The sequence below is a fragment of the Notamacropus eugenii genome, chromosome 1 (genome assembly GCF_028372415.1).
Source record: "Notamacropus eugenii isolate mMacEug1 chromosome 1, mMacEug1.pri_v2, whole genome shotgun sequence".
NCBI lineage: Eukaryota > Metazoa > Chordata > Mammalia > Diprotodontia > Macropodidae > Notamacropus > Notamacropus eugenii.
Window position 1 is genome coordinate 404,494,347 of NC_092872.1, and position 25,686 is coordinate 404,520,032.

The 25,686-nt window shown below is 41.8% G+C and overlaps 1 protein-coding gene across 1 annotated transcript in view; it reads left to right on the forward strand.

The window, feature by feature from the left end:
• NEURL1B (neuralized E3 ubiquitin protein ligase 1B) overlaps nt 1–25,686 on the forward strand; it is a 67,388-nt gene that overhangs the window by 22,255 nt on the left and 19,447 nt on the right. Inside the window, exon 2 of the mRNA XM_072630978.1 lies at nt 13,886–14,446. Coding sequence (XP_072487079.1) covers nt 13,886–14,446 — 561 coding nt within the window. The remainder of the gene's footprint in view (nt 1–13,885; nt 14,447–25,686) is intronic.

Below are 25,686 nucleotides of genomic sequence, written 5' to 3' on the forward strand. Positions count from 1 at the left end.
AGAGAATTCACCCAACATGCAGAATGGTTTCCTGTGGTCCTTTTGAGATTTCATGGCTTTCAGGGTAGTGCTCAAGCTGTCCATCTCACCCATGCTACCTACCTTCCACACCTGTATGCTGGTCATACACCTCCTTAATGACAATCACTCAGACATACTTATTCATTTCAGTTTTTCTTGATCTCTAATTTGCTTTCCTTTCCCCATGCCAAAATAACCCCCATGCTTCTTTCTTTTACTGGATCAGAGGCTGTGGATGTAGGACCAGAAGGGACCTCGGAGGCCATCTAGTCCAAAGCCCTTATTGTATAGGGGAGAAAAATGAGTCCTAAGGAGGTTCAGTACTTTATCAAAGGTCACATAGGTAATAGGGATCAGTGGCAAAATTTTAATTCATCTCCTCTGACTCTGCACCCAATGATCTTTCCACTGTATAACTCCAGTGGTAGAAGTTTAAATTCTAGAGCTCTGATAATTTTCAGAAGGGCCTAGAGCTCTGATAATTTTCAGAAGGGCCCCTTATTTTACTTAACAAAGAATGAACAGATCTCCAGCAGAGAAATGCCTTTTCTTTGAGTGGAGAGTCTTGTCTAGGCAATATTTACACCCATTTCTCCTGCCTTTATTAATCTAGGCTAAGTTATCCTCTTGGTTGGTATTTCTCATCCCTTCTGCAGCCTCCACTCAAGATAGAGATGAGCTGAGTAATTCAGCAAAGGGCACCATCTGCCGAATGCCAACACTTTGGAAGTCATCCTCTTCAGTGCCAGAAAAACTGTGGCTGCCATATCCTCTGCTGTGGATTCTATCAGCCTGAGTTCTAATGAGGAGAAAGGAAGGATGGAATGGGTTTTGCAATGAGGAGGAAGCTTATGAGGGTGTAACAACATTAGTCTGCAGCCCAGAAAATAGGGCTTCTTTCATTGATCACCATAAGAAAAAAGATTGTTCTATTTTTAAGCCTTTCTTTCTCAATATTATGAGGCCACCATAAGGAGACTTGATAAGGGTTTTGTAATTTTTCCTCCTCATATCCATGATATGAACAAATCTGTAACTCAGGAATATTTTCGGGGGAGGAGAGTTGAGGCAGGGGTGATGATGTGATCGCTGTCCTTAAGTGTTTAAAGGATTGTCGCATAGAAGACATATTAAACTTGTTCTACCTGACCCCGGAGGACAGAACCAGGAACAATGGTTAGAAACTGCAAAGAGACAAATTTAGACTTAATGGAAGGGATAGCTTCTTAACAATTAGAGCTTTGCAAAAGTGAGATGAACTCCCTGGGGAAGTGGAGGGAGGGGTGTTGCCTTCCTGAAGTTTTTCAAACAAAGGCTGGATGACAACTTGGTAGGGATGTTGTAGAAACATTTATTTTTCAGGTGTGGGTTGACCTGGATGGTTACTGAGTTCCCTTTTGACTCTGAAATTCTGTGTTCTATGAGTCATAGAATGTCTGAGCTTGCAAGGGACCTTGGAGAGAAAGAGACAACATTTAGTATGTACTTATTATATGCCAGGCACTGTGCTGAGTGCTAGGAATATAAATACAAGTAGAAAAGAAAGTCTCTTTCTCTCAAGAAGCTTATATTCTTATGGGGAAGATGAGACAGAAAGTGGTGCAGAAAAGTAGGGGAAACACTCTGTGGAAGGGGTGGGGGGCCTGTGGCCTCAAGGTCATATGTGGCCCTCTAGGTCCTCCTCCTGTTCAACCCTTTGACTGAATCCAAGCTTCTCAGAACAAATCCCCTTAATAAAAGGATTTGTTCTATAAAACTTTTGACTCAGTCAAAAGACTGCACCCAAGGACCTAGAAGGCTACATGTGGCCTGAGGCCACAGCTTCTTTCCTCTTGTTCAAGGGCATGGTAAGGAGACAACTGAGATCTGATATAGAGATAAAAGCTTACATAGCAGGGATTAAAGGGGAGAGTCCAGGATTCCAGTGAGAAGATGTGAAGATGATGGCTGAAGAGTAAACTCCAAGTTTCAAACATGCAGTTCTTGAACCTGATGTGATCCACTGGGGTTCACCCCACTTATTATTTTTTGCAAAATTCCTTTACCTAAGTAGGTAGCCCACACAAGTTGTTAGACTCACAGGTTTTAACTATGTCCACTACTACCACTACTATTGTGTAACTGACTGACATGAAGTGTCATGCTAGCAATCTTAGAGGAATTAGTCATTATGACTATTTTCTGAAAAAATCGTGGAGCCTGCATGCATAGATTTCTCAACATGGGCCACTATTGAAAAACTTGAATGCCTAGATCTATTCCAATCCTCTTACCTTCAGAAGTCACTAAAGCCTAAATAGTTCATGACTTGCCCAAGATCACATATCAAGTAAGTGGCAAAGGTTAAGACCAGGACCCAAGGGCCTTGTCTTTCAGTCCAGTCTTCTTTTGACTCCCCTAAACTCCCTTCTCCTCCAAAATCCCTTCTTTTTGAAAGGTGAAAGTTGCAACTTGGAAATGATGAGTATTTCCAAAGAATATTAACAGGGAGATACATTTCTCCCCTTACTTCAGAAAGTAGTGGGTTTTCAGTTTGAAGAATTTACATTGTGAACATCTTGGGTAAGAAAAATGCTTCATCTATACTTATGAGGGACTCGGCAAAGAAAAGCAAAAGAAAAGCTTTCTGAGCCTACAGACTGCCTACCTTACCCCAACCAGAAGACTTAAAAATGTGTGCTGTTGCTCACTGCGGGTAAGAGAGAATAGATGAATCACTGCAGAACCAACTCAAAGCATATGCCCTACTGAGGAGTGATGAGTAGCTTCTTTTCCAAATAGGACATAATAGAACTAGAGAAGGCCCAGAGCAGAACAATTGAATCGATGAAGAGAATTCAGATAGATTTTTTAAAAGTAGTTCTTCTCTGGCTAGAAGGATAAAAGCTGAGCAAAGATAGGATCAAATTCTGTAGAATCATGAAGGGTATGACAGGGTCAACCTAAGCTTGTTTGTTCTGTGACTGTTAACAGATCTCAGGATACTAAAATTAGGAGAAACCCGTTGATGCTGAAAGGGTGTATTTTAGAACAGAAAAAAAAATGGAAATCTTAGGATAACAGCCTTAGAATTTTGAAGAGATCTTAGAGATCAACTAGGCTGATCTCCTTGCTTTGTAGGTGAGGAAATCAAGGCCCAATTGATTAAGTGACTTGCCCAGGATCCCACAGATAGAAGGAAGTGGAAGATTCAGGATTAAAACTCCAGTCCTGTGACTTCCAACTCTTTTCCATTGCACAATGCCTCATTGTGGGTAGTGAGTAACCCTGGTTTCTGAAAAGCTATGCTAGGGGAACTCAAGATTTGGCAGGTCCTACCAGGCTGGAAAGTAAAGACTAGTATGACTGAATGAAGGCCTGTCTTTCATGCACCAGCCTTGCCTAAGTAGACATTCTTATCACTTGAAGGTTAGCCCAATGGTGCAAAAAAAAAAAATTCCTATACAGCAACTCATATACAGAATCCACTGGAGGGGCTGCAAGTTGTATCAGAGGAAGGACTGCCTATGCTGAGGAAATCACAGAGCCGTAAAGTAATAGAAGGAAGCCATATTTCACTCCGTTCGATAAATTTGTGAAATTTGTTATTGTAAGAGATAATACAGGCTGAAACTATGAACTTCAGGAAAACCTGAGATTAATTCACGGACGTCCAGTTAAGGGAAGCAAAGATTATTTTCAGGGACATATAGAAGGATGGCCTTGACCTCCCACCAACTGGGAGAGAACTCTTGGCTGGAACAGACTGTGGGGACCATTGATCTGAATCAGGGTGGCAAACATTATGCTTAAATGAATGCTTAACTCCCTGAGTCTGTTGAACAGGATTTCTTTTCTTCCAGCTAGAATTCTTTCCCCAACTTTTCTGCCTCTTCCAGTGTCTTCTGGCCCTCCACCCTTCATCCAAATTATTCATTGCCACCCACTAGGTTTCTGAAAGAGGAACATAAACATAATGGAAAACCTTCTCCCTCTTGTTCTGACTCCTGTAACCAGCTATGTAAGCATTTGGTTAACCTTGGACCCAAGTTATCATGGGGTTTTTTTTCTTTCAAGGCAAAAGGACCATGTTGCACAGGTTTCATTGATGTGGCATGGGTCTGAGCGCCCTTCTGCATAGGAAAAACATGTCTTATTTTTAGAGGAATGGCCACAAATGATGTCTTGGTATGAAAGAGATGGCTGGAGGAAGAAGAGGAGGAGTTGGAGGCGAGCAGTATCAAGGCAAAGAACAGCTGGCAGAAATCTGCCTTGTTGCTAGACTTTCACAGAAAGAAAAAAATAGCAAGTTTGATCCCTGGCACAAGTTTATCTATTTCCCCACCTCCATTTAGTAAGGAGTCATTTATATATGAGAATCTACTCTGAGAAACAATGACCATGACTTGAGCAAGTCACATAAGATCAGTCTTTAATGTTAGCTTAGGCAACCCCTTTCTGGACAAATGCCATCCTCTTCTGGGGCCTGGGTTTGAAACTCCTTCCAGTTCTAACATTCTGTGGTTCAATGATTCTTCAACCATTGGCCCCCATCTCCTGGGTCAAAGGATTCTGAAAGCTTCCCTGAATAGTAAGCCTGCTCCCTTTTCTTCTTCTACAACCTGGGTTAGTAGGGTCTGCTTGCCTCAGGGTTGTTCTAAAAGCAGTTGTTGGTTTACATTGTAGAGTTGACTTGATGATTCTCCTTTTCTTCTTCTTTTATTTTAAGTATCTTAAATTTCTGTAAATAACATGTCTTCTTAGAGACCCTTTTTCACTCCGGTTTTCTTTATAATTCATGTCAAGGCACAGTACTCAGAGAAAAAAAAAATTGAGAAGTTACCACAGTGTTTATCCCTCATTCCCTGAAGGAAGTAAGATCATATAATCAAGATTAAACAAATATGTAAACCTAGCTAGTTGCTGGGCTACATTTTATCTTAACATATAGTTGGCTTTGCACTAAACCCTTCCTCTTATAGTAACAGCAGTATTTCTCTCAGTCCTCCTATTAAGAAGTTCCAGTATTCACTTAAATTAGCAAACTTTTCTCTTAAGAAAGCTTCTCCTTAAAATTGCAAGTCCCTCTTTTTGTCAGTGCACTTTCTGATGTCAGTCAGAAGCGAGGGTGTTGGGTTGGGTTTTTTTCCTTTCCTTTTTGACCCAATTCCAAATTTACTGCATCTCTATGAAATCTGAGAGCTAGAAGGGGACATTAGAGGCAATTTAACCCAACTCACTTTTTTTTAAAATCCAGATCTGTGTTTTGTTTCAGATTCTGCCTCTGACACTTATTCCTTGTATGACCTTAGACAGGTCACAACTTCTCTGGGCTGAAGTTTCCTCATCTATAAAATGAGGAAAGATTAGATTGCTTCTGTGATCCCTTTCAGCTCCAAATCTATGATTATGTATCATTGATTGAGAGTACTCCTGATGGAAATTGCCATTAGAAATGCAGATCAGCAACTTATCTGTAATTTTAGGACTTGGAGAGTTTCCTGAGGCATGGAGAGGTGAGATACCTTTCTCTGGGTCACATATGCAGTATGTATCAGAGGCAGACCTGAATCTGAAGTCATCTGAGCCCCAAGGCTACTGCACTTTGCCACATTCACACTCCATTTCATTTTATAGAATGAAGAATTGAGTTTCAAAGAGGGCACAGAAAGTCACGCAAAGAGTTTCAGAAGCTAGATCTTCTGGCTCCTGGGAAATCCAAAGTTCTTTCCAGTATTGGGCCACTTTTTAAATAATCAGTGTGTTCTGATGAAGAGTTGCCCCATTTGGGTGGGTTTGGGATTGGTTTTTTGGGTTTTCTTATGTTCAGCTTACTTGTTACTATGATTCCTTCTGACTTTCACAGGCCACTCTCCATTCTTGCTATTAGCCAGAGCTGACCCCAAGGAAGAAAGTAGACAGGGTTGGTGTTTGATACCCTTCTAATTTCTTCCTCTTGATTCCTTCTTTCCCATTCTTTTCCTTTTCATCGATCTCCCACCCCTGTCATGCCTAATTGAAGCAATTAAGAAAGAAACATTCAAGGAGATTAGTGGATGAGAGGCCAAAGGTATAGAGTACTGAGTGGCTGATTTAGAACCTATCATTGAGACTGAGGCAGCATGGGTAGAGAAATAAGCATATTTGAGAAGTGTTATGAAGAGTGAAGTGCTTTTCAAAATTATTTCCTAATGCCCTGGAGTATTGTATTCAACAATCCAGCTTATTGACTAACCTGCTAGATGGGACATTCTTGCTGTTATGGTTCCTAGACCGTAACATTCCCTCTCCCATTTCTGTGCCTTTTCTCTGGTTGTCCCTGATGCCTGAAATCTTCTTCCTCTTCCTTTCTGCCTTTTCTTGGCTTCCTTCAAGACTGCCTTCTGCTGGAACCCTTTCCTAGTCTCCCTTGCTGCTAGTCCCTCCTCTGAGAGATTACTTTCCATCTACTTTGTATCTCTCTCTTGTATGTACCTTATTGTTTACATGTTGTCCCCTCCATTAGGATGTCAGCTCCTTGAGGGAAAGGACAGTGTTTTGCCTTTTCTTGGTACCCCTTGTGCTTAACACAGTGCTGGTATACACTAAGTGCTTAATAATTGCTTGTTGACTGATGTGCTATATAACATCCAAGTGGAAATAAAATTCCCTCTGCATGATTAGGTTCTCCAGATGTTCCTGCTGGCAGATGACATTGTGTTGGAACACTCTGGGAAGGCTCAATGAGATCTCTGACCTCCCAAAAGAGGGTTGGCTTAGGGGAAAAAAACCTAAGAATGAAGAATCAGAAGATAATAAGTTTAGAACTAGAAGGGACCTTAGAAGCCATCTGTTTAATCCAACTCCATCTTGCTGGGGAGAATGGAAACCACAGAAATGAAGGGACCTTCCCAAGGTCACATAGATAAGTGAACTGATCCAGGCATGATATGAAAGTAGATCTTCTGTCTTCAAAGCCACTGTTCTTTTCCACTATTCCCCAGGGTTTCTCTGTTGCATCTGACATGGATCTTAATGGACAGTTCAGTGTTGTGTGTGTGTGTGTATTCTCTCTCTCTCTCTAGACATATATATATATATATTATTATATTATTAAATATTTTATATATATGTATAAATATACACAATATACATATATAATGTTTAATAATATAATAATTATTATAAATAAATATAAATATATTTATATATGTAAATAAATAAAATTTTGAAGAAGCTCCATAGATGTACAGCTCTGGACCCAATTCACTGGATAAGAGAGTCAGTCAGCAAGTATTTATTAAGCACTTACTATGTGCCAGACACTGTGCTAAATGCTGGGGATACAAATGGAATTAGAGAGGAAAATCATCCTTGTCCTCAAGGAGCTTACCTTCTAATGGGGGAAGACACATAAAACGGGTGTTGAAAAGGGATAGGGGAAAGGAGATATCTGAGTGAGGGCATGGTGACTATGTTCAGAGAATGGGGAATCACTGACCCAAGCCCCTCTCCCAAATGGAAGTCCAAGAATTCCACAGTTGTAGAGGAGGTAGCAGTGTCATCATAGTGTAGTCTAGAACTGAACTGGGACCTTCCCCAAAATGGCACTTCTGGTAAGAACTAATCACAGGGCAAAAAAGGGCTGTGAGAATGGGGTAAGGAGTCAGTTGTGACACAGAGAACCGATTGGACCACACCTGAGAAATTGGACAGTGCTTGAAATGATCCCAAGCTACTTCCTTTTAAGTCCAGTTTTGCTACAGGGCTATGAATCATAAACTACCATGATCCCAGGAGAAAATCTCAGGGGACTCCAAGGATGGGTGCAAGTAGGCTTACAGCAAGTTATTAATATGGATAACAGGCATGCAAGAAATGACATCATCAAGGACACATATGACTGGAAAAACAGATGGTCTATTCAAGTAGCAGCAATCAGCAGTGGGCAGATGGACAGCTTGAGTGCTGCACTGGGATGCAGGAGATGTTGACCCGACCCTCCCCCCTCAAAAAAACCCCAGGTCCCCAGAACACTGAGTCAATATTTATGAAAGATTTTTGGAAGGACTTTAACAAGACTTGCAGAGGATGAGAAGGCATGGATGGATTGTATCTGCACCAGAGGAGACTATCCCCTGTTGATGACATCATAGATCCATGAAAGCATTATAACAGTAGTTCCAATTTTTGAAAAGCAAATGTCTAACTTAGAAAGGCATTTTGTTGTAGAGAAAGATCCTTGGAGTCCAGAAGACCTGTGTTCAAGTCCAATATTGACACATACTGGTAGCGTAACCCTGGGCAAATGACCCAAGCTCTAACTGCCCCCAGGCTACGCTCTAAAACCATAAAGTTGCAGAGCAGGTGCTGACTTGTATGGACAGGCTCCTTATCGGGAGTTCCTATATAAGTGAAATCACAAGTCCAGCCCCAACTCCAAATCATGCGTTTATTTACATAGGTCAAGAAGGAAACATATAGCTCTATTTAGAAACCTAAAGACTTTCTAAAAGTTACATGAATTGACGTATAGTGAACTGAACAAAACTAGGAGAACGTTATACACAGTAACAGCAATATTGTTAGATGAAGAACTGTGAATGATCTAGCTATTCTCAGCAACACAATGATCCAAGACAATCCCAAAGAACTAATAACGAAACATACTATCTGCCCCTAGAGAAAGAACTGGTATTGTTTGAATATAGACTGAAACATGCTATTTTTCACTTTCTTTCATTTTTTCTTTTATTCGATCCATCTTTTTTGGTGGGTCACTCTCTGATGGTCTCCAGTGTTGAGGATGCTGTTGATCGAAGATCAAAGTGCGTAGTGTATACAAAGTAGGTTTGTCATAAATGATAGATCAGTGTCTGTCTCAAAGGTGTTGGCATCCTTATTGCTTGTGCCAGTGGAAAGAGGCTGCCAACATCATCCTGTGATAGGGTCTCAGAGTTCCCCTTACTCACCCAGACACCCTTCCAAGAGCACACCAGTGCAATCTTTATCCAAAGAGTTCTGAAAATCCAGCAGAAATGCTCCGTAACACTTGCCAACTAACACTCTCATCTGGTTTTCCCCAAGGAACCCACCAAAGAGCTAAACAGCTTATTTTTTTTAATTAACATGTAAAAAAAGTAGACTTATACAGCTGGCCCTGCAGAACAAGCACCTGGCTTAGGCACAGTCTGTAAGGGAGAGAGGGCCTCCTTTGCACCTTTGCCCTCAGGTAGCACATTCCCCTTCACCAAGGCGAAAATCAAGCTGATTGTCTCTTAATTTTAGCTCATTCTTTAATTGTCTACTTTCCATGTTCCCTTAAGCTCTCGGTATTAAATTAAGCCCTTGGAGTGCTCCAGGAGCCCAGTGATACATGTTGATTAGTGTGCTGGTAAATCAAGATACAAAGCAGCAGCCTTTCATTACCGAGGAGAATGTCATTCCCTTTTTGGTGATTACTGCCCTATTGTGTTCTTTACTTTCATTTATTATGACTTTTGCTTTTAAAATGGAAATCTAAACACCCTGAACAGGAGAACGCCAGAACACCAGGGGAACCTGCGATAATTATCACTGCCCAAGTTGGCGTCCTCCTCTTTAACCTTCCAGGGTCTGGGAGTGTGATTTGATGTAGAAAATATCTTAAGGATTAAAGGAGTGGATGTGGGGTGGGGAGAGAGGAAAGCATACTGAGCCTAAAGCAATGGTGAAGATTAGGAGACAAATTTATTCTAGTAGATTGGCAAAACCCTTTGGAAAAAAAAAACCCAAAAAACAAAACAGCCAACATCTATAAGCTTAACAGAAGGAGCTGCTTGTTGCTTGTATATAAAGCCTCTTCAGACTCACACTGAGCAGGATTTCATTAAAAATGATTCCCGACAGGTGTTCCTTCTAGAAAAGACCTACATTATAAATAAATAAAGGAACTGTGCTTTTCTCATAGGTAATATGAAATAATAGCATACTTTCCTGGGTGTTGGCTATGTGAGGAGCTGGGCTGGGGAGGGAGGTGGGGGGTAGAATGGTGGAAGAAGCTCAAAGAAACCAGCTAACTTTTCCACCCACTCCCAAATTCAGTTTATTTGTGGTTCTGTCTGATTTGCCAGCCCACAGATCTTAGCCCTAAAGAGGGAAACCCTTGATAGGTGTGATAAAATTGCAGGGAATCATCGCAAAATGGTAGAACTGGGATGCAGTGGAAAGAGTACAGGCCCTGGAGCTTGCGGGCCCGGGTTCCAGTCCCATCCCGGATGCTCCTTACCTGTGTGGCCTTAGGCAAGTGACTTATCCTCCTTGTGATTCAGTTCCTCTACTATTAAAAGATGAGGTTGGACTGTATGTTTTCTGCAGTCCTTTCCAGCTCTAGAGCCATGATCTAGTCCTAACCCCTTCTTTTACATAGGAGGAAACTGAGGACCAAAGAAAGCACATGACTTGTCCGGAGTCAAGTAACTGGTGAATGACAGAGCCAATGTTAGAACTCAAGTCTAACTGACTCTTAAAACAGTGTGGTTCCCTTCCCTGCCCCTTTCTTTCCCCCTTCTATCCAAATTAAGCACAAGGTCATTGATCCTATAGTAATAACAGCTTACATTTTTATAGAGCCTCAGGGTTTGCAAAGCACTTTACATACATTAGCTAGTCTGAACCTCATGAGGGGGACATGTGAGTATAGGAACCCAGAGATCTGGAAAGGTTTCCTTTTGGGGGTGGCAAGAGAGTTTGGCTCTGAAGGTAAGAGATAAGGAAGGCTTTGGGAGAGGGGCAGACTGTAAAGGCTTTCTCATCTGTTTTATAGCTTGCATTTATATTTTAGCACTTGAAGGTTTACAAAACACATTCACAGCAGTCTTATTGAACTACATTTCTATAGCTCCGTTTACTGACCAACCTACCTTTTACGTTCACAAATGGAAGAGTCAAGGGGTAATCTTCTTAGTGCATAAAGGCGTTCCTTTAGGAAAGATAACTGGTTCTGTATTCTTCCCTTTGGTCAAATGTATATGCATCATCATTGCCATAAGGACAGCTATCTTTAAACTCAATGGATAATAATAGTTCATAGCATCAGAGGATTTTGAGCTGGAAGGACCATAGAGATCACCCTTTCCAGCACCTCTGTTTTATAGACAAGGAAACTGAGGTTCAATGAGGTTAAGTGTTCTGGTAGCCAAGGCAGTGAATGGTATAGGGCAGAGATGTCAGACTCACATAACATCCAGTGTTTATATGGTGCTTACTATATACCAGGCACTGTGCTAAATGCTTTACAATTATGATCTCATCTGATCCTCACACCAACCTTAGGAGGTAAGTGTTGTTATTATCCCCATTTTACAGATGAGGTAACTAAGACAAACAGGGGTTAAGTGACTTGCCAAAAGTCACACAGCTGGTGTCTGAGGTCAGCTTTGAACTTAGGTCTTCCTGACTCTAGACCCAGTGCTCTATCAACTGTACCACCTAGCTGCCTCACATAGAAATGGAAATAGGACCACTAAACCATATATAAAGGTCCCTGCAGACTGCATATTGACTTAGAAAACCACATATTAACATTATCTATATTCTATTGTATTCTTATATATTTGTTAAATATTTCCTAATTATATTTTAATCTGGTTGGAGCATCACTGAGGAGTATTGCTTAACTGCAGGCTGTGTGTTTGATATCTCAGATTTGCTGGATAGAACACCAGACCAAGAAGTCAGGAAGAACTAGATGTAAATTCTTCCTCATGAGGTCACCCTTCTTACTGTGACCTGTGCAAGTTATTTAACTTGTCTGAGCCTCCATTTTCTCATCTGTAAAATGGGAATAATAACATGGATTGTTGTGAGGATGAAATGAGCTCTTGTATGTTAAGTATTTTGTGTATCTTAAAGCAATATAGAAATGTGAGGTGGTAGAAATGGTAGATGGTGGAGCAGAGGATCAAACCTCTTCAGATTGAAAACTCCTTCTGCTTCCCTGTGCTGCCAACCAACTTGACAACAATTAATGTTTTGTCACAATGAATCTGCTGTGGAATTTCTTTTAAATCATTTGGAACATGTGGAACAGAGGGTAATGAATCTGTGGCATTCATGTTATTTTTAAAATGTGGTTTTTCTCAGAGCCTTGACATAAAGAAGTTATTGGATTTCATTCTCTCATATGGTCCTTTCTTTATGAAGTCTTTAGAGTCAGGAATTATCCCCAGATACAGCTTTTTAATAAATTAGTAAGATTTGACAATTCAGAGTAATCTCAGTTCCCGGGATGTTATCTGTCTCTACACTCTGTTGCTGCAGTCGCTGTAGGGTTTGTTGTGTTTCTCTTTTGTCCCAAGGAGTTTAGCTTGCACTGTTTACTCATCCATCTAACTGCAAACAGTCACAAGGAGGCTATTTCCTCCAGGGTTGGGATTTGATGTTTTAGAGGCAGCTAGGTGACTCAGTGGCTAGAGCCCTAGACCTAGTCACAGGAAGACCTGAGTTCAGATCTGGTCTCAGATACTTACTAGCTATGTGACCCTGGGCACGTCATTTAACCTCTGTTTGCTTTAATCCACTGGAAAAGAAAATGGCAAACCACTCCAGTATCTTTGCCAAGAAAATCCCAAATGGGGAATAAAGAGTCAGATATGACCAATTGACTACACAACAACAGAAGGCCCCTTCCAGGATCTTCCAAACCAAGTTCCCGACTTCATCTTGGCAAGCACTGGTTAATCAAAAAATGTTACTGCCAACAGTATGGAACTCAATTACCCATCTACATCAAGAGTGGTACATAAAATGGTTGGAATAAGTACTCGTGGTCCATCCCTGAGACTGGCTAGCTGCAGGACCCTGGGCAAGTCACTTAATCTCTGAGGCTTAGTTTTCTCATTTGCAAAATATGATAATAATAACAGCTAGCATTTGTGTAATGCTTACTATGTACCAGGCGCTGTGTTAAATGCTTTCCAGTTATTATCTCATTTGATCCTCACAACAACCCTGGGAGGTAGGTGCTATTATTTTCTCCATTTTACAGATGAGGAAATTGAGGCAGACTGAGTTAAGTGGCTTGCCAAGGGTCACACGGCCAGTAAGGATCTGAGTCTGGATTTGAAGTCTTCCTAACTTCTGTGCCACAACAATCTCTTCACAAGACGGTTAGGAAGGTATTAGTAAATCTAGAAATATATATGTGAGTAGTTTACTGTTGTTATAGAATCATTTCATTTCTTTTATCAACTGCAGTATCATCATTGCACTGAAGCAGGAGATTGCCAAGGGTATAGGGGCATAACAAGTGGGCAAGAGGGAGAGAATGCATACATCTGGGAATAGCCTCAAAGGAGTAATAACCCACAGATGTGTCTAGGTCACATTATGCACCTTGAACCAGGGTCCTTCCTAGCCTTAGAATCATTTTAGAAGCTAAAGTGTCCCAGGCATTTGGTATATTCCCCCTTCTATATCCTGCTCTTGTTTCTATGGCATGGCTGCCTCTCTGGACTGTCATATTATTAATAAGTTTTACAGGTGCATTTACTTGCAGCAAGTCTGTGAAGTGGGTAATGAAAGTATTATTACCCCAGTTTTATGGATAAGGAAATGGAGTCTCCAAGACTTGTTGGGGACCACAAAGCTGCTAAATGTCAGAGCTTGGAGTTGGAACCCAAGTCTCTCTAGGTGTTGTGGCCAGTGCTCTTTCCAGTGCACCATGATGTAATAAGAAATGTAAGCTACCCGTTGTATCCCTGAAACATGTTTTATAGAGCCCAGAGTCCTCCAATGCTTATAGCAGAACACCTCTCAGTGAGTTCCAGGAGCTCATCTGTAATGGTCTGGTTTGATTCATTTCTTTGTTCATTTATGCATTCATTTATTTTTAAGCTAATATGATTTTTCTCTGCATGTTTTGCAGACACAAGTCACCAGTCTCGTTTGTTATCCAATCGGCCTTGCTATGCGCTGCCCACCAGTAGCCATGATCGACGCTCTATCCTGGCAATTACTGAGCCCCCACGTTTCCACCCCCAGGCCAAAGGCAAGAATGTACGCCTGGATTCTCACTCCCGCAAGGCCACCCGAAGGAACAGTTTCTGCAATGGAGTCACCTTCACCAACAGACCCATCCACCTTTATGAGAAAGTGCGACTTAAGCTGGTGGCTGTGCACCACGGATGGAGCGGGGCACTCCGTTTTGGCTTCACCATCCATGACCCATCCCAGATGAACTCTGATGACATACCAAAGTACGCCTGCCCGGACCTGGTGACTAGGCCAGGCTACTGGGCCAAAGCTTTGCCAGAGAGATTTGCACTGAGGGACAATGTTCTGGCCTACTGGGTTGACCGTCATGGGAGAGTGTTTTATAGTATCAATGACGAGGACCCCATACTGTTTCACTGTGGCATTAAAGTCTCTGGACCCCTTTGGGCCCTGATAGACGTTTATGGAATTACCCATGAAGTCCAAATTCTAGGTAGGTAACTCTTGTGCTCATGCCCAGTGGCATGTTTACGTAACAGCACTTATATTTTTAATCTTGCTTTTTGTCTGGACTTAATGTTTCACTGGTGGAAGGAAATCTCTGTGTAAAAACCTCTTCTACTGACTGAGATTCTCAACTCGTCTGTGATGGAACAGTCTTAGGAAACCACTTGGTGCACTAGGAAGGTATGCAATTTGCTGAGGGACACACAGCTACTTATATGTTTGTGGTGGAACTTGAACCCAGGTCTTCCTACCTCTGAAGCTAGTTTTTTGTCTATAATCACGTTGCTTTGCAATATGAATATGTCTTATACAGGAATACACACTCTTTGGCTTCAGATTACACTGTTGAATTCACACATCTAGCTCTTGCTCCATTCTCTGATCCATAGATGGGACTATGGACTTCTTTCAATGGCCATAAAGTAATTCATCACAATGAGAAGGAGGAGAAAGAACTTTATGAACAGAATAGAGCAGTTACATGCAATGTTTTCCTTTTTTTTTTTTTTTTTGCCCCTTTCAGAAACAGGTATTGAACTTTTCATCTGCAAGGTTCCACCTCTGTACTTTATATGCAGAAAGCAATTCTCTTTTCAAAGAGAAAGTCAGAGTGGACTCCTCTCCCTTCCATGTCCCCATATAGAGCCAAGGACTAGGTAGAATGACAGCATGAATGGAGATCTTTGGCCATATTCTAGCTGTCAGTTTGCGAAAGGGCTGAGGCTGCTAGCTATGATGTGGCAGAAAATCTCCAAATCTGAAGAAGGCTAGCCAAAATATGAACGGCTAAGACCTATAGTCCAAATATCAAATAAATGCAAGGCTCTGTGGGTCCAAATCTGGAGAAATTTCTTTGGTTTTACTCTTCAAACCAAAATTCAATTTCTCATTGGGATAATTCAGTAAAATACCTCAGAAGAATAAGACAAGTCTTTGTCTGACTTAAGTATATACCCACTATAAGGAGCCTCCCATTTTCTTGAATTTGGGTGTTTTGTACCATCTCATTTGTGGGTTCCTATTATATAATGATAAGAGGCAATTAGAGGGTCCAGTGGGTGGAGTACCAGGTCTAGAATCCCCAAGTTCAAATCCAGCCTGGGACACTTACTAGCTGTGCCATCCTAGGCAAGTCACTACCCTCCCATTTATCTGTTTCCTCATCAGCAAAATGAGAATGATAAGAACACCTGGCTCCCAGGGTTGTTGTGAGGAAATGAGACTGTGTACATACATACAAATATATATAATATACACACACATATATAATGCTTTTTAAACTTTAATGCACTATGTAAAATTGCTAGCTATTATTATATGATCTTTAATGGTTTACAAAACACTATACATATTTTACCTGAGCCTCAGAAAATCCTTGGAGGAATACAGTGCAGGTGGGTTATCATCCTCATTTTATCAGTGAAGAAACGGACTCAAAGATGAAGTGACCTTTGCACACAGAACCTCAGGTAGAAAGTGATGGTCCTGGTAGAACCCATGTCTTCTGACTGCATATCCAGCTGTCTTTCTACCATATTTTCCTTTAGCTGTCTTCCTAGAGCATCATTTTCTCTTGTCACAAAGTGGTTTTAATCTGTCTAAGAAGGTCTTCAGACAGGTAATACTTAGAGTTACAGAGGGACTGCAGTTGAATTGGGCTAACATCTATTTTTTTCCCTGTCTCTCCTTGATGGGAAATGGGGCCCTAGGAAAGTCAAAGGTTTAAAGTTCTTTCTCCTCTTTTGTCTGACCTCTTATTTGGAAGCCACAGCACTATCTTGTATCTTCTCTGAGGGCCGTTTTGGAGTCTCTCATGTTACATTCCAGCATTATCAAAGATGCAGCATTGATGGTGACTGCCCTTCTTATCAGTGACCCAGAAGCCCACCATGTCAAAATCACTCGCTTGAGATCAGGGGACATTTTCTCCAATCCTTCGTTTTTCCCTATTGTAAGAAAATTCTAGTTAGGCAAAAAGAGCTGAAATCTTTTAGCTTTGGTCTTTTGTTTGGCATCACAGATGTTTTAGGACTAACCACTCACATTGTTGCCCAGCCTAGATTGCTGTGAGACAGCCTGTCAGAATGTGCTTGATTATATAACAGCTGCTTTAAAATACTTATTGGTCAAACAATTGATTAGTATCCCTGTGTTCCAAGCAAGGAGAAAAGACTACTGGCTTCCTTCAACTACTGAGAGACCTCAAATAACACAAAAATAGGGGTTTAAAAAAAAAAAACCATAACATTTGCTATTAGATTTCATGTTTACAAGCAGAATCTCTTTTGTCAAGGCATTTGGGTATTTTCCTTGTACTGTAACCTGAAGTTTTATTTCTTTTCCAGAAAGGGAGACAGAGCAGCAATAGTTTGAGAGTGACTAGGAGATATAATTAACACCGTGGATGGCTATCTGGATCCAGAGTTATTTCAGCAGACTAGAATGATGGACCAAATCTAATAAAATGGCATTTACTGGAATACATATAAAGTGCCATTTAAACATCAAAGTAACATGCAAAAGTACTGGTAAAGATGCCATGTATAGCTACTGCTGGATATTGCAAAAAGGACATGGACAATAAAGTCGCAAATCCCTGCCAAGGCACCATTGTAACATAGCCACAATGAGCAGGGTGATTTTAGGAGTATTATAGAAGGATGTTGTCCATAGCAAAGTGGGTAATGAATGGCTCCATTGCCCTCAGCCCTCATCAGGCCATAGCTGAAGTATATGGTCAGTTCAGGGGACAGTGTTTTAAGTTGAACGTGGACAAGCCAGAATATGCTTGAAAGGGGGTAGCCAGAAGGGTGAAGACACTGGCAACTGCTCTACCAGGATCCACAGGTGATGTTTAACCTAGACGAGAAGATCCAAGGGGAAGTGGGTAGTCAATGATCACTGCCATCAAATATCTGAGGGGGCTATCATGTGTAAATGTTGTTCTGCTTGGGCCTAGGGACAGTTCTAGAAATAAGGCCTGGGAATTGTACAAAGGCAGATTTAACTTGATAAAAGTAAAAATTTTCTTAGTAGCCAGAGCAATCCAAAAATGGAATTTACTGCCTTGGGAAAATAGTAAGTTCTCCATTACTGGAAATCTTCAAGCAGAGTCTGGACAGTGTCTTGTCAAGGATGCTGTAGGGAAGGGAGGTAGGCTCCTATCCAGGTATAGGATTTGGAACTCTGAAGTTCTAAGACTTCTGCTTAGGAGATTGACTTACCGGAAGTGTCTTGACATAGTTTACAGAGGCATTAAAAAGGGACAACCTCAGACAAAGCTTAACTTCTACCACAGTGGTCTCTAATTATTTTTGATTATACTCTATACCACCTCTACAATACCTCTATACAATACAATACCTCTGTAATGGCTTTTTATACCTACATATGTTTGTTTATAAATTATATATGTATCATACTGTGCTACTAATTATGTACACTGCACAATTTATATTAAAAGTAGACATTTAAAAGGATGAGATAAAGATGAAATAATATTTGATACCAGAGATAATAAGAACCACGGTTTATTGAAAGGGAAGGGTGTGGCATGGTCAGACTTGTGCTTCAGGAAATTGCACTTTGGCATCTGAGTGGAGGATGGAGAGATGAGGAGGCTATTGCAACATTCCAAGTGAGAGGTTGATGGTCTGAACTACAGTGCTGGCTTTTTGAGCACAGAGAGTGGAGATGTGGGGGCAGAAATCTGACTAGTGATTACATGTGCCCAGATATGGGATTAGGGAAAGTGACAAGTGGAAGATGACATCAACCTGGGTAACTAGAGGAATGGTGGTGCCTTCAGCTCTGTTAGAGAAGATGATTAGGTTAAGGAGGAAAAATAATGTAATGAGACGTTCCATCCGGATCACAAGACATCCATGGCTGTTCATCCTTTGTACTTCACTCTCTCCTATCCAAAATGAAAAATGGAGAGGTTGGGGCCTTACCAGTCATAGCCCAGAAAGCAGAGCTTGCTTTCCTAGAGTTGCCCACTATGGCCACTAGATCATCTGGGGAGCAGGGATGGGTGTGAATTTTCCCAATGGCACTGTGCAGCTGCTATAATGGATGCCCAGATGGGGATTAGGTTATAACTGCTTTGAGGGGCTGACCCCCAACATAGAAAAGGGTGAAGTTATATGTGGAGGGAGTTGGCAAAGTGGAAGTCTTGGTGAATAATGGTAGGTATGATTGTATTGGAGACAAGCCCTAGGATTGGCTATCATAGTGAAGGTGGGATGTTACCTGTCTTTCCACCTGCCAAACGATAGCGCATACCCTCCTTGGGATAGGGCCATATCCCCACTAATGAGTACCCTGAACCCCACTTAGGAGACCATGCTTTTAGTGGCCTTTCCCATCATATACACAGTCACTCTTTGGTGCCCGATGTATGTATGGTGATCTCTAACTTAAGGATCTCATACTTAAGGAGGGAGGATTCTTCCTCCACACCCTTTCTGCCCTTTAAGAGTAGAGGTCTGCAGACCAACTGTCATTTGGAAAGGCTCAAAAGAGCCACCACCCTTCTGGTAATAATATGGTACCTCCCTCAGAAATATTTGCATATTTACCTTAACCCAAAGGAACAAATAAATGAAATAATATATGGTATGATATGATATGACAGGATGTGACATGATAAGATAAGATATACTGTAGTTTGGGAGGGAGGATACTAGCAGTTGGGAGATCAGGAAAGGCTTCACTCAGAAAGTAGAGTTTGAACTGCACCTTAGAGAATGAAAGTGTTTCTATGAGGTAGAGGTAGGGAAGGCATGTGGGACAACTGCTGTAAAGTTGTGGAAACAGGAGATGGAGCATCCAGTGTTAGGAACAGAAAGATCATAGAATGTAGGAGGAGAAGTGATGTCCAGTAAGTCTAGAAAAATAGTCAAGGGTCAGGATTCTGTGGGGCTTTAAAAGCAAACAGAAGCATTTATTCTTTATCTCAGAGACACTATGACTAGTACTTCCCATTTTACAGATGAAGAAGTTGAGGCTCACAGAAGGGAAATGACTAACCTTCTAGTTGCTGTCCCATACCTCCTTTCCCCTTCACATCTAAACCCCTAGAGTAAGCCATCAATACATATCCCTTCTACTTCTGCTCCTCTCATTCCCTTCTAATCCCCTCCGCAATCTGGCTTCCATCCCCATCATTCAAATAAAATGTCCCTCTCCAGTTACCAGTGATGTTTTCACTGCCAAATCTAATGACCTTTTCTCAACCCTGAACCTTCTTGGCCTTTCTAAAGCATTTGACGCCATTGACCACTTCTCCTGAATCCTCTTCCCTGTCTAGGCTTTTGTGACACTCCTACATTCTGATTCTCCTCCTCTTCTATGTTTCACCTGTATCTCTCATTATGCTTTGTTGTTTCTTCCTCCATGTCATGCCCTCTAACTGTAATTGTGCCACAACTCTCTGTCCTGGGCCCTCTTCTCTCTCTATATATTATCTTTCTTGTTGATCCCCTCAGCTCTTATGGGTTTACTTATCAACTCTATGCAAATGATTTTTTAGATCTATATATCCACCCCCGTGTCTAATTGTCTCTCCTAAACTGTAGCCCCACATCACCAACTTACATCTCAAACTGGATGTCCCATAAACATCTCACATGTCTAAAACAAAGCTCATTTCCCAACCCCCCACCCTTAACTTCCCTCTTACTGTGAAAGACACCACAATTCTCTCAGTTACCTAGGCTCACAATCTCACTGTCATCCTTAACTCCTCAATCTCATGCACTGCATATATCCAATCTGTTGCCAAATCTTGTCACTTCTGCCATCTTAATGTCTATTATATATGCCCCCTTCTCTCCAGTCACAGAGCGTTCATTATTTCTCTTTTAGACTATTTCAGTAGCCTAGTAACTAGTCTTTCTGACTTGTCTTTTTCTATTTCAATATATCCTGCAGTTAGCAGCCAGGGTGATTTTTCTAAGGCGATGCTCATTCCCCTGTGTTGTCCCCCCATTCAGTGAGTTCTAATGGCTCCCTTTGAACTTTGGTTTGAATAAGAGCTCCTTTGTTTGACTTTTAAAGCTCTTCCTAACCTGTCTCCTTTCTACCTTTCCAGTCTTCTTATACTATGTTCCACCTCCAGGAACCCCATAATCCAACTACACCCGCCTACTTGTAGTTCCTTAAACACGATACTCTTTCTTTTTTCTCCATACCTTTGCACTAGCTGTCACCTTTGCTTGGAATGCTCTTCCCCTTTTTCTCTACCTCTTATCTTCCCTAACTCACTCAAATTCCCTTTCTTACTCAAAGACTCAGCTCAGATACCATCTCCTCCAAGAGGTCTTCTCTGGTCACCCTAGCTGCTAATGCCTCCTCAAGAACACCTTCCTTCTACTCTGGGTATCTAAGCTCTACTCAGTTGTTTACACATTGTTTCACCTATTGGATTGCAAACTTCTTTAAGGCAGGTATTGTGTTTTTGCCTATTTTTGTATTCCTTGGTATTTAGCACAGTCTGACACAGAGGAAATTCTTAACAAATACTTTCTTGCTTGATTTGTCTACGGTCACATGGGGTTTAAATGTCAGATCTGGGCTTCAAAACTAGGTCTCCTGAGTCCAAGACTGTTGTTCTTTTTTCTTCACGATGAGACCATCGTGAATTTCCAACATGGTGGAAGGAATTGGGCACAGAGAAAGTGATGCCTCTGGGAGTGTGATGTGCTGGGTGAAGCATTCCTAGAACATTAGCATGAGGATCTCACTTTCCCAGGCATTAGGGTATATGCCTCATATCCAAATCCCCTGCGGTCACCCATCCCAGCCAAATTCAGCACTGTCCAAAATTGTTTTTTCATCTTTTTGTGCTCTTAGTGGACAAAAGAATTTCTCTGAAGTTTAATTGGCTTAGGCTTAAGATGAATCCGATGCAGGATGATCTATAAAAATCTTCCACAAAGAGCCAGTGGTGGTTTTTGCCTCTCCCCTTTTGAAGAAATGAACATGCCAGAGTAGAAAGGGAAAAAGGACCCCGTGTGGTTTCCACAGACTCAACATGCCTACATGACTAGGAGCTAAAGGGATGCAGGAGGACTTCTGAAAAGAAGCTACAGAAACACAGATGCCCCCGTTACAGAGAGTGAAGTGCAAAGGAAAGAGGCTGAGGTTCTTGGTTCAAACTCCAGCCCTCCTCCTTGCTACCTGTGTGACTTAAACCACTTAACTTTTCTGGGCCTCAGTTTACTCATCTATAAAATGAAGGGTTGGACTAGATGACCTCTAAGGTCCTTCCTGTGAGCTATCTGCTTCCTGACTCTCCCCTTTTCCCCTCTCATCTCCTTGTTTCTCCTCCCCTTTTCCACTACAACTCTCTCTGTCTCTCTCTCTCAGACACATGCACACACACATACACACACACACACACAAAATAAACGATCACATGATCAAATGAAGGGTGTGGGGTCAAGGAGACTCTGTACCCAAGAAGCATACTAGCCCCAGGGGACAAATAATTGTTGGAGAACATCCCAGGAGTGTTAGAGTAATGTCCCCTCATGGGAAGCAGTAGAAGTACTGGCATGTTAGTCAAAGGACTAAAGTCTGGCACTAACCATCCAGGTGACCATGAAGGAGTCACTTAGCCTGAATTTCCTCATCTGTTAAATAAGGATGATCACACTTATACTGTTGACCTCCTAGGGCCATTAGGAGGCACTGACCAAGCCATCAAGTGCTATGTAAATATGAATTACTTTATTTAAGCATTTTATGGTTTCTTGGAAAGAATGAAAGCATTTTAAGGTAAAAGGAATGTGCAGTCACCAAGATGGGAACAGACAAGCTATCAGATTATCTGTGAAGCTTGCCTGATCCTCTCCCCCCAACAGAAATGGTCAGGCCCAGTTTGGGAAGTGGTGCACCTTCTGACACCCTATCCACATTATATTACAAAGCCCCTGCGAAGCAGGGTGGGCATCACCTCTTTCTCTGTGTCCACCACCCCTCCCTAGCTCACAGTAGGCACATAATATTGGAGTTGAATTCAAAGAACAAAAATGAGGTTGGGTCAAAGTGGGAAGAGGTGAGATGATTAAAAAAAAGAGTATTTAATGGAGTTCTTAAGTGCCCAAACCAAGGAGTTGGGATTTCATAGATTGAGCCACTGGGTGTCTTTTAGCAGGGAAGGAAGGTTGATGAAAGCAGTGATTTGTGGGAGATTATTCTGATAGCTACATGTAGGGCGAATCAGAATCAGGAAGTTAAGCCACCCAGGGCATCATAGAAAGCTCGAAAGGACCACAGCAATCATCAGTTCAAATCCACTCCCTTTACAGGTGAAATTGAGGCCCAGAGAGGGTAAGGGGTTTACCCAGTATCACATAGCTACGATGTCTGAAGTGTGAGTCTAATTCGGGTCTTCATGACTCTGTCCAGTACTCTACCCAGGTGCCTACATCATGGTTATCTCTACCAAGATAACGAACCAACAATCATGTATTAAGGGCTTTCTGTGTGCTAGATGGAGAATGCAGAGACAAATGAAACAGCCCCTGCTCTCAAGGAGGTTAGAGTCTAGCAAAGGCAAACAAGAGGTGCAATAAATAAGAGATCATCCCAGAGGAGATGGGGAGGGAAGGCCAACAGCCTTCCATAGAACATGGTGCTGCAGCTGAGTTGTGCAGGAAATCAGGGATTTAATGAGGTGGAGGTGAGGAGGGAGCGCATTCCAGGCACAGAGGACACACGGCCTGCACAACATGGAGATGGGAGGTGGAGAGCCATGTACAAGGAACAGGAAGAAGGCCTGGCTAGGGATGAGAATAGCTAGGAAACTAGCAAGAACCTAGGCAGAAACTGCTGAATGCCTGGCTGTGAGAGCAGAGAAAAGGGTGTGTTTATCTCTTCTGCAGTCAGGTGGCAGGATACCATTTAAATATCAGCGCTGAGAGTGTTCAAGAGGGAGGGAAAAGGAGAGGGAGGGGAAAGTGAGACAGAAACAGAGACACTGAGAAGATGGAAGGAAGGAAGAAAGTGAGAAGCAGAGACACTGAGAAGAGGGAAGGAGAGTGTAAGTGAGAGAAAGAATAAGAGAGAGGGAGAGAGAGAAAGTAGAGGAAGGGAGGGAGAGAGAAAGAGGAGAGAGAGAGATTGAGGAAAAACGTGAAAAGAGGATGAGAAAAGGAGGGAGGGAGGGAGGGAGGGAGAGGAGCAAGAGATGGGAAAGAGGAGTTTTTGTTCCTCAATAAAAACTAGTTTAATTCCTACTACAGGAGGGGACCTGGGAGCAGACATTGTGGTACCCAAAGAGTTTAGGAAAGAGCTAACTAGGTAGAGCTGTTTGCGGAAAATGTGAGTTTATAGGAGGCCAGGTTACCTTAGTTCCAAGACTTTCTCCTGCTCTGCAGGAAAGAAAAGGAACAAAAGAAACCAAAGGTAGGGTTAATCTGAGACTGAGATTTGTCAGGTTAGAAACCTTGGAAGAACTGGGGTGCTAAAAAGGTCAGAGATGATTACAGAGAGGAGAGAAAGTAAGTGAGCTTAAAAAAAAAAAAAAGCGAGAGAATCAGGTAGAATTGGATTCCTGTCCTCCAGTCATGATTTCCTGCAAACATTTCTTTCACCTGGGGGTACTCTGGCATAATGAAGGGAGAAATCTTGCATTCTTGACCAGATGTTTGATTTTCTTGTAGACAGACAAAATAGCCCTGGCTGGGCTCCCCTTTCACCTAGTGGTTCCACCCATTCTGAGGGTCTTGACTCCTGCTCCTTTCCCAGGCCTCTTTACCCTCAGGGTCAGGCCTAGTGTGAGTCCTCTCCACACAGCAATGAGGCAATACCCCCCCTTCTGAGTGTCAGTGGTCCCAGTGGGGTAACAGGGCTTGATTACTTTGGAAATGTATAGCAAGGAGAAAAATCAGTCCATCAGCAAATGGCACCTGATTGCCTCACATCGTGTTGGGCTGTGATCACATCCAGAAATAGTCAGTAAACATTTACTAAAGCACCTACTATGTGCTAGGTACTGTCCTGAGTGCTAGGGATACAAAGAAAGGTAAATAGAAGATTTCCTGCTCTCAAGGAGCTCACTGCCTACTAGGGGAGACAACAATTATCTACAAACAAATTGTATACAGGATAAATTTGAAACAATCCACAGACAGCTGTAATATTCATAACTGACACAGTCCTTCCAGTAACTGTGAAGTAAGTAACATAGGTAAGATTATCTCCACTTTATAGTTGAGGCGTGTGAGGCTTAGAGAGGTCAAGTGATTTGCTCATGTTCACCTAGCTGATAAGAATCTGATGCAGAAAGAAGATGAACCCAGATCTCCCCAGTTCCAAGGTTAGCATGCTGTTTACCAAGCCCCACACATCAAATACGTGGTGAATGTAGAAACAGGGTATTGAGAGAAGGGAAGAATTTTTCTTTCACTGCAAGATAGAGTAAGAAGAAAATCTAAGCTGAAGAGAAGGAAAGGAACATTATTCTAGTCTGGCACTGGGTTCAAATTCCAGCCCTATACATTACCTGTATAACGTTGGTTAAGTCCCTTAACATCCTCAAGTCTTAGCCTCCCGTCTGTAAAGTGAGGGGGTGGAACTGTGTCACTTGGAAAGTATTCCAGCTCAAAATCTATGGTTTGTGATTTCATGATTTGTCTTCAGTGAAGGAGAGGGCTAACTTATCTCTAAATACATTAGGCTGAGATTCTTTCATGAGAAGCATGAAACTTGTAGTAGAAAACTTGTGAAATTAGGGATCAGGAGAGACCTAGATTTGAGCCCCAACTGATATTTACTATATTTTGACCCATGAACAAATAACTTAACCTCATTAAATCTCAGTTTCCCCCTCTATAAAAGCACGCGGATTAAGGTCATGTAAAGTGCTTTACAAACCTTGAGGGACTACAGAAATATCATCTTGGCATTGTTGTCCCATCTCATTTACCTCTTCCCAAACTCCAGGCAGGGTATTTAAAACCCTCCATCTTCTTTGAGGATAAGATAGGGCTAAATGGACTTGCCCCAAGACATAAATGGACCTTATGTAGAATGCCCCAGATCTAGGAAATGCAGTAATGATGAACCCTTCCTCCATCAGTTATTACTCCCAGAATGCTGTGACCTTCCTCTTTTTGCCAAAGTTCTCCCTGAAAGGTTTTTGATCACCTGAAAGGAGAGAGATAATAATGTTAACAACACCAATAGTAACTAGCATTTCTATAGCACCTGAAGTTT